This window comes from Arachis ipaensis, chromosome B6, assembly GCF_059453495.1.
Source record: "Arachis ipaensis isolate K30076 ecotype BB chromosome B6, ASM5945349v1, whole genome shotgun sequence".
In the NCBI taxonomy this organism is placed as follows: domain Eukaryota; kingdom Viridiplantae; phylum Streptophyta; class Magnoliopsida; order Fabales; family Fabaceae; genus Arachis; species Arachis ipaensis.
The window spans coordinates 15057977-15068817 of record NC_142441.1 but is presented as its reverse complement, the minus strand read 5'-3'; the positions used below and the strand labels follow the sequence as shown (position 1 = coordinate 15068817).

Here is a 10841-nt window from a genome sequence, read left to right as displayed (position 1 = left end):
TCTCAATATCTTGCAATCTCATTTGATTACTATATTGTATAAAATTTACATGCTTTAACTTTTATGTTAGTTAGATAAAGGAAAACACTTAAAATATAGATTTTTAGTTTGTTTAGTCATTTTCTTATTTTAAATTGTTATCATTAGTTAGTTTATGATCATAGCTTAATTATGTAATTTAGCATTATGCTGATATTTTTTAGGATTCTTTTAAAACCAACGAAATCAATATAGTATCTTTGTCTCTAAACTTATTGAGCTTAGTACTTTTAGCTTAATGCTATGAAAAAATTGCAGTAAAAATTCAAAATGGTCGTAGATATGATAAATTTTCTTTTATGTCACACATTCATTTTTTAGTATTTGATTTTTCATTTTGATATTTAGAATAGAATAAAGTCAAAATGGTCATTACCTAATATCAAATATTCATATACATAAAACTACAAACTATTGTTTATTTACAAATATAATTTACAAAAATTATTCATGTATTATTAGAAAAAAATTAATGTGTTCTAATTTTATACTTTACATGTATATGTCAATATTTAATACAAGACTCGATTGACATGAATTTTACGTAATTAGATAAATGGTGAGACATGTTGAACTTAATTTAGTTTTTTATTTAATGTGTTTTGAATTTAACTATAAAACTAATTTTTAGAATTTTGAATATTTTGTGAATGACATTATAGTATAAATAAATTCAATATCTTTTTTAAATGGCATTTACTTTTGTACGCTTAATAGAAAATTTACATAAGTAATAGATTTTAATTATATATATATATATAAAGCACTAATAAAACACGAAGCCAAAAATATATTTATGTTTTTTGCACTAGAAATTTTTTCTTATATTTTGATTTTGTGATTCCAAATATTTGTATCGGTGTTAAGTTATCTGCATAATTATATTACTCATGTCATTTTTTTTTTTAATCATTAAAGTTATTGCTTTTTTTGTTTTACCTGTTTTATTTTGGAAAATAATTCCATTGGGATTCATTATTATTTTGAAAATTTACATATTGTTAGAAATTAACAAAGAAAAAAAAAAGAAAATAATATCTATCAATTGTCAGCACCCTTAAGAATTCATGCTTCTTAAATCTGATAAGTTGAAAAAAATTTAGAGGTACATTAGGAACTATTTTTAAAATACTACATCTTTATTTTTCAAATAGTATATTAAAAATAGACTATATTTTGTATATTCAAATAGCACTGAAGTATTCATTCAAGCGTCACTTTCACAATATTTAGGAATAAAGAATAAAAGAGAAAGCAAAAGAGAAAAAAAATAAAAGATAAACAAAAAAGAAACGTCCTCTATAGTGGGCTCTCTCTCATCTAAATTAGAGTTTGGATTAAAAGGTAGTGGTTGAGAGATTTGTAGGAACGAATTGAAGTTGAGCAAAAGAAATCTTATACGTATCTCTCTATTTCTTTCTTTCATCTTGAAAAATAATAAGTTTGATGAGAGATTTTAAACCTCCATTCTTTTTCTTCAATAAGCAAATAAACAAAATCAAAGATCAAAATAATAGTTTTTCAAATCTTTAAGTTCTTCGTCTTTTTATGTATTCGGCCCTCTCTTTTTGATAGACTTCTATTAGCATTGAAAAATAACAACTTAAATATCCTAAACCAGATACATTCCATATGCTTATTATAAGAAGATCATCACACGTTCGAACTTGAGTCAATCTAGATTGGCAAGTTGATCTTAAAAGAGTTATTTCTTTTTTTTTTTTAAACAAACTTATGAAATATTGGTTGTATATCTGTTATTGATTAATTATATAGCAAAACTATCTTTGGGCCCTAACTATGAATCATTCATTGCAGTATATGTCCTATAATTTTGCTGCATATCTTAAACCGCCTAGACATGGTTCAGTTTGGAAGATCACTGGTCCACCTTTCAGTGTAGACAAGAATATATTCTTTTGTCACCTACTGAAAAATTAAAGAAGAAATAGAAAATGAAAGTTCGGGATTGAATAGAAAAAATGATGTAAACTATATAAGTTACAGAGAAGGGGACAATATTATCCTGAAGTTGACCTCTCTACCGAGAGTTGTTGATTGAAAGATCTTAGATCTTATAAAAAAAGACTTCTTATATATTACATTATGTGAGACATATTTTAAAATATATATTGAATTGTATTAGAAATATTTTATTTTCTTGTTAATAAATATCTGACAATCCATGTTTTTAAGATTATACATAATAATAAACTACATTTTTATTGGACTTTTTTTTATGTCTAAAAATATTCATTATATTTTATTATCTTAAGAAACATATTTAAATATTGATTGATATACTAGATAATTATTATATTCTATTATTTTGTTTTAACGTAACAATAAAATTTATATTATCGAAATTTAATATAACATACATATTTTTTTTAACATATTTTAATTATATCTTAATATTTTTTATTCAAAAATTTTTAAAATACATAAATCCCGTGCAGTTGCCCAGGTTATCATGCTAGTATAATAGAAACAGAAAAGGGAGGGGCTAACGAATATTGAAACGTGCAAAATCTAGACTTAGAATTATTTTAGTAATTCTATAATGAGTACTACTACGGTATATTTAGATCGGATGAGTTGACCTGGGGAAAGGAAAATTATTATTGTTTTTAACAATTATGGATGTGTTTGGCTTAGCTTTAAAACATTAAACATACATCTATTTTTTTTTTAATTTCACTTTTTTTTTTTTGTTTAACTTTTTTGTTTGTTAAACACAAACGTGATTCTACTCTTCAATTTAGTTTTACCTAAAATTAGAAATTTATATTAAAAACAAATTAATATATATTTATACATTAATATATAATAATTAATTTAATCATTATTTTTTGTATACACGTATCGTTTTTTTAATAGAAAATCTACTACTTATCAAAACCCCTAAGTCACGATTAAATCTATTGGTTATTATTAAGTTAAACTCCCATCACCTAAATAGACTTGCATCCGACCAATATCAAGCATGTTATAAGTAATCAAAATTAAATTTCCAGAGAGTTCATTTTCATATCATATAAAATAACTAGAGTTTATAACGGGAATAAAGCTCTGCTCTATTTGAAATTACTAAGAAAAAATAACAATAAAGAAGAAAAACGGGATAACATACATAATTAATGGGGACACATAGAAAGCTTTCTGAATATGATGATGTGCCCAATAAGTTCTCAAGAATCCATCCCAATTTGCATTATTGTTTGTTTATATTATTAGGATTCTATGCAGTTTTGGGTGGAAGTAAGTCAAGTAACGCGCCTTGGAGTTCCATCGTTTTCAAATTCGAAGATTATATCTTCTTCAGGTTTCAGCAATTCCATAGTCTGCAGCCAACACTCAAAATAAGTATATATAATAACAATAATAATAAATAAAATTGCATGCATTGTATGTTATTGCACAATTTATCAACTTCTAACTTGAATGTTTGTTTTCGTTTAATTTAGTTTGTTTCTCCCCTCCAAGTATGATGAGTTTCACGTGACAATTATATACTATCTCACGAAATTATTTGCCCCCACAATTTAAAGTTTAAATTGATAAAAAAAATAATTATATCGCTAATACAAAAAGAGAGGTATCACATAAAATTAAAAAAAAATGAGATATATGCATTTTTGTTTAGGTAATTATTATTAGTTAAAAATTGTTAGACAATTGTGTTATTATTAGTTAACACAATTTATTATTTTGATTAATAATTAGCCGACAACATTTAAAAATGTTGACAAAAAATATAGTGTTAGACTACTAAATTAAAAATACTGGATACTAACTAAAAATACGGACCAATATAAATTAAAATTACTAATTTTTAAATTTTTATTATATATATTAATATCTAAATTATTATCTTAGGCAACTATTTTGTTAAAATATATGTACACTAGTAATCTATTAGTTTAGGATGTGGGTTAACGAGATGTTATTTGTGAGACGGATGATGTGGAAGCATTTAATTTTGTTATTAATTACCAAGATGGTTTTGAATTTATTGATCCATTGGTGTTCAAAATAAGAGATATCATGTATTGGAATTGGCGTGTTGACTTTCGTTTGATTATGAGAGATGCAAATACAGTGGCAGATATTATGACAAAGATGGCGATGAAGTTACAACTTTCTCATGTAGAGCTTCTTTCACCTTAGAAGAAGTTTAAGAGTAATCTTAAAAAAGACATCCTTTATTTTATTTTTCTTTATTTAGTTTATTTCAGCAAAAAAATAAGCACAGTAGTAAGAATAAATGCTTGCCTGAACCATGCGAGGACGCAAGAATGGAGAATGCTCAACACAGAGAGAAGCAGTCAAAAGAAGACGTTCCACCTGCTCTATGTCATAATCTTCACCAAGTGATGGATCAACAAGCTCCTTAACATTATGAGCATCAATTAATGGCTTTGCCTATAATAACACATAACACATTATTAATAGCATATATAGTTTTAAGATATATATATATAACATACATGCAAACATACCCATATCAAAATGCTTTGTTGCAAATAATCCAAGGCCTTACGCCCGGTTAAAATCTCCAGCAACAGGATCCCAAATGCATAAACATCTGTTTTCTCATCTACTATTCCATGCGTCAAATATTCAGGAGCAGAATACCTACCAAATTTTATATCCTAAATAATGTTATTAAAATTATGAATAATACTAATTAGTACTATATATTATATTGTAGTGCATTGCATATATACCCAAATGTGCCTTCAAATTTTGTGACATGTTGCTGATCAGCATCTGGTGGCAACCACTTTGCAAGCCCAAAATCACAAATCTGCATAAATTAATTATTATTATTATGGTAATTAAATCAGAAAAAAAGAATAACACTTATTAATATAGTTAATTACCTGTGGCTCAAAATTTTTAGTGAGCAGAATATTATCAGATTTAATATCTCTATGAATGATTCGCCTGTGACAATGATCATGCAAGTACAACAGCCCTCTTGCTATTCCCAGCGCAATATTATACCTTCTATTCCAAGTTAATATGTGCCTATTTGGACCTGAAAATATATACCATCAACTTTAGTAATTAAAAAGTGTCCGGAATATTAAATTGCATATACTTACAAAAATACGGTCATTATATATTTAAATGATAAAATAAAAAATAAATTATATATTTTTTTAATATTTATATATTTTTTCAAAAACATTTCTAAAGTTTAATTGTATTTAATTTTATCCATAACGTTTTAATTTACATAAAAATTATTCCGATCCTGAATGTTGATTTCATCTAAAATATTAAGGATAAAATTAAAATTATTCAAAAATTTTTTTAAAACAAATCAAAAACATTAATTACAAAATTGAATTAAATTAAACTTACTTTACCTAAAATCAAAATGAAAAACATATTAATTATTATTAAAAAAATACTAACTATGATAGAAATTAAGGCATATATAATATGATAAGTAGTGACCATGGAGAATAGAAGCTAAACTTCCAAGTGGAGAAAGTTGGAAGACGAGGCAGAATTCCTTTTCTGAACTGTATCCAATAAGCTTTGCAGTATTAGGATGGTCGATGTAGGCAATGATGTTTAGCTCTTTCAGAAAGCTTGACGATGATGACGTCGACGACGACGAGGAGGACGGCGACGGCGAGTTCTTATTTGCAGCATTAATCCCTTTGTTCAATTTTTTTATAGCTACCATTTCCCCATTCAAACGACCCTTGAAAACATCAGCATACCCACCTCTTCCAATTAAATTCTCTACATACAATTCATAAAAAAAAAAAAAAAAGCAATCATGTAAGAAATTATTTTATTACAATCATGCGTTTAAAAATTATCTGACCTACGTACCTCTGCTAAAATTGTTGGTTGCATGACGAATTTGGAAGGATCTGAAAGCGATGAGCGGAGGAAAATTAAAGTTGCCATGGCCTCGGTTTGGCAGCGGCGGTGGCGGCGGCGGCGGAGGAGGAGGAGGAGGAGGAGGAGGAGGAGAAGAAGAAGAAGGAGGAGGAGGAGAGGGCCTAGTAGTTGATGGTGATGATGATCTTATATTATTATTATTCTTCTTCTTCCATGGCTTAAAGATATTTTTCCATTTGAAGCTTAAACAAGTGGCTGGTGGAGGCAATGAATCTTCATCATGATGATGATGTTGTCGAAAGGGAAAGGGTGGTGGTGTTGTTGATACGGAATATTCAGATCTTGTTGGGGTTAAGGATCTATTATCCCTCTCAATGTGCCTCGACCCTGAAAGACATTACACTCATCAGGATAGAATGTGCACATGATATGTACAAATTAAGGAAAAAAAGGTGAAACTTATGTATAGTCCACTTCATGTGAAGTTGATAATGAAGTCGATAATTTGAGAGCCTGTTAGATCAGGTACGGACCTAGTAAGCACCATGAAGGGCACTTGCCCCCACTGGATTTTTATTTTTTTAAAAAAAAATAATTATATATAATGTATTTTTATTTTAAATTTTAAATGACTCTATTATAAATAAATTAAATTTAATTGACTAAAGTCTCATTTATTTTTTATTTTTTTATTATTTTAAATATTATTTAATTTAATTAAATTTAATTTTTGTGACGTCATTTTTTTATTTTCTTAAATCCTTTTTTATTTTTATATTTTTAACATATTTTTTTTCTTTGTCTAGTAGTCATCTTCTATTCATCAAAAGATAAATTTTAAATTCCCCATAATTTTTTTATATAACTTTCTATGACTCTATATATCTTCCAATTTCATTGTTTCTCTTTTCGATATTTTTAATTGCAAATTTTAATTCAAATAATTATAATTTAGGTATTAATCTAATATTTTATTCTCTTCATGACTTTATATATTTTATTTTATTTTCAATTTATTCATCTTTATTATTTTTTTTATCTTTTGTTCTATTATATGTATCTGTGTTGCATATAAAATTTTAAAATAAATTAATTAATTTACTAATTTAGAATATATTTTTTATTTTTAAAAATAGTAATGACAATATTTTAATTACAATACATAATTAAATAGATGAACAAAATCTTTCATCTAATATTATATCAAAATTAAATTAAAAAATATATAATCAATTTAATTATTTTTAAAAGAAAGAAAAAAAATTGTAAATTAAGGTTCTATTATTTTATATAAACATACTTTTTATATACAGATTTAATTTTTCTAGTATTTATATATAATTCTAGTTTTAAATTATAAATACTAGTATATCATTAGTTGTTAATGTGCCAATTAAATCAGTCTTTTAGTATTAAATGTGTATAAAAAATTAGTTAAGATAATAAATTATTTATAATTTAATTAAAATATTTTAAGTCAAAGTTTTAAAAATAAAAAAATACTTTTTTATAAATTATATATAATGAATAGTATTTTAAGAAAAAATATTCATTCATTTTTTTTTAATGTTTATATCTTCATATAATTAATAATGTTCAACAAAATTTATTCTAGTGTATATATTTTTGCCCCCATTCTTAAAATTTTTTGGATCCGTCACTGCGTTAGATGATAATTTAGTGTCCGTTTAGATAGGTTCATAAGTGACTTTTTTTACTTTTAACTTATAAAAATGTGTAGTATTAATATTTGGTACAATTTTTAAAATAAAATTGTAACTTTTTAAAAGGTTATTTTGGTACTTAAGAAGAAGTTAAAAAATGGTTTTTCTCATAATAAAAAGTTTTTTTATCATTTTTCTCTTAAAATAAGTACTTTTAGAACTAAAAAACTAAACACAAAATAATTTATTTATAAGCTACTTTTAATATAAGCATTTATTGTTTAAATTATTTCTTCAAAAGTAACTTAATTAAGTTGTTTACTCAAACTTGGCCTTAGTCAAATAAGTCAAATCATTTAACGACGTTCAATTATCAACTTCACGTGAAGTCAACTGCATCTGAATTTTCACAAAAAAAAAAATCATTTAAATCACCGTGTTGTTATTAGTAGTGATAAAGTAATATTTTAATTATTTTTAAAGTTATAATTTTATTATTTGTGAATTTTATTATTTTAATTTAAGGATGATTAGTGATGTAAATTAATTCATTTTTTTTAAATGGTTAAATAATTTTAGAGAGATTAGATCGATCTAAAAATTAATTAACAAAATTGATGTGTTAAACTCAACTATTAAAATTAATCCTTATATATTTATATATAAATATATATTATTTAATTTATTTTTAATATATATTTTATGTTAATAATTAATTTTAATACCTACATAGCATATTAGCATGGTTAAATTAATAATTTCGGTGATTTCCTTCTCACGTGATTATTTCCCAAAAGAAAAAATTTGATTAGTCACCAAAAAAAAAAGAAAAATTTTTTTTTTACCAAAAATAAGATACTCGAACCCGCAACTTCTTAATTGAGTATGTGGAGACTATGCCATTTGAGCTATAACTCATTGGCAAAAAAAAAAATGATTGTTACTAAAAATATTTTTTTAATAAAATATTTTTTACAGTCACTAGTTGTCAAACAAGAAGTATTTAATATTATTAAAAAAGTATTTAAACGTCTTTTTGATGGTTGCTTAATTATTAAAAAATTTAATTATTCTATTATTTCATATAATTTCACTAATTTTTTAATTAAATTTTTTTAATTTTTTAATTAAATTTATATATTAGATAAAAGAATTATAATTATTTAAAACAAAAATAATTAAGCCTTTAAAATATTTCATAATCCATCTTACACTAAAAACAAAAATAAATATTTAAAAATTATATTTTTAAACAAAAAAAGTTAGAAAAGGACCTAACTAAGTTTTTATTTAATATAAAGATTCATTACAAATCTAACTAAAAATTAATAAAATTATAAAAACTAATTGAATAATTAAATTTTACTAAAATATTTTTATTGACAATACTTATGTTGACACTTATTTTTACAATAAATAATAGCCAAATATCAATAAAAATATTGTCAATAAAGTTTTTTTTTAGCAAGTATGACCATTAAAGTTATATATATTCGAATATATATATATTTTTTGGCAACTATTGACCATTAATACTTAATAATACTATAATATTTTATGATAATTAATGATCATTAAAATACATTTGAACTTTTTTGACATAATCATTAATTGTAAAGGAAAATACTTTTACAAATAATCACTTTTATACTAATAGTAGTCAATTTATTATTTATGTTAAGTTTTGTTCTAGTAATAAAAATATTTTTATATAAAAATAATAGTTAAAAAATATTAAATAATTTAATATAATATATCTATCCTAATATATTAACTATTATTTTAGGTAAAAATATCTTAATTTGAATAATAGCTTTTATAATCAATGAGTTTAATTTTGATACAATAGTATACAATATTTTACATAATTATTAATCACACTTATTTTTTAGATAATTATATTTAAGTAGTTAATATAAAAATTGATTAATTTTGTTAACATAACCTTAAATTGATCAGATACATTTATTTTATTATTACAGTACATTAAAATTAAATTTATAATTAATAATTAATAACCTAATAATAATTACCTTGCAGTGGAGAAGGAGAAGAAAACAAGAAGCTGGTTCGCCTTCTGGGTTTTGCGGCGAGAGAAGCATCGTCCAATGAGAACTTCTTTTCTGAACCGGCACCATGGCTGCTACTACTTTTCTTCTTTCCAAACCTATCAATTAACACGCAAAATTAAATTAATTATTCTCAAAAACTTAATTAGGAATCGCTGTTTCTGTGCGCAGTCAAATACAAAAAGAAAATGAGAAAGCATTAATATAATATTAAATTAATTTATCTGCATTAATGAATTATCAACGGCATTAAGGATAGAGTTAAAATAAGGAAACACCGCTACATTTTTTTTTTTTGGTTTCAAAATAGACTACTGTTTTAAGAATAAATATTATTATGCATGATAATAATAAATGAAATATATAGACTTTTTTGGACAGGGATTTAGTTATTTTAAAATGACGGTTACGTTTCATATGTTATATATATATTATTAGTAAAAAAGCATTCATATCAAACAATTTTTAATTTGGATCATGCAATGATAAAAAGTATTTTTTTAATGAAGAATGAAAATTATTTTTTGTACAATAGAGAAAAAAATAAAATAATAAAAATATCATGTACAATATATATATGCTTTTTTGAAAAAAATTAATTGTAATTTCTATTTGATAGAAATTCAGATAATGCAATTAATTTTACATAAAATTTATAATTAAGTGTTATTAATATATAATTATCAATTTTATATGAAGTTAACTGCTGAGTCTTTACTTTTTTATTTTGTTTGTTGATGGGTTTTAAATTTTAATAGTATTTTATATATTGGATTGAACAGAAAACCCAGAAAAATATCGGAACATATTTGCACGTGTATGTGCATTATGGTTAATTAATTAATTAATTAAACTCAAATCACCAAATGTGTTGGATCAGAAATTGAGAGATATGATGATGAACACACTGCCAAAACGAAAAACATCGAATAAAACCATGCTCATGCTCATGCTCTTTAAAAAAGAGAGAAAAGCAAAACGTACGAACCACAATGGCGTATGAAAAAGAAAATTAAAAAATAATAACAAGAATAGAAGTATATATAGTATACGAGAAAATGCATGCATATATACCAAAATCTGCTGGCCATTGAATTGATGAGTAGGTGAAGATGATCGATAACAAAAGATTTGAAGGTGATGAAGAATGTAAAGTAGTTCTGGTCTCAGACACTTCCACACACGCCTCTACTCTCCTTTC

General features: G+C 24.1%; 1 protein-coding gene across 1 annotated transcript; it reads right to left on the bottom strand.

Annotated features, from left to right (window-relative positions):
• Positions 1-3115: 3115 nt before the first annotated feature.
• Positions 3116-10841, bottom strand: LOC107646486 (receptor-like cytosolic serine/threonine-protein kinase RBK2). Its single transcript, XM_021105441.2, has 9 exons — positions 10715-10841; positions 9605-9738; positions 5896-6294; positions 5509-5802; positions 4926-5083; positions 4770-4849; positions 4542-4677; positions 4315-4464; positions 3116-3383 (listed from the first exon to the last, which is right to left on the bottom strand). The coding sequence occupies exons 1-9, from the start codon at positions 10729-10731 to the stop codon at positions 3306-3308; spliced, it is 1446 nt and encodes a 481-aa protein (XP_020961100.1). The 5' UTR covers positions 10732-10841; the 3' UTR covers positions 3116-3305.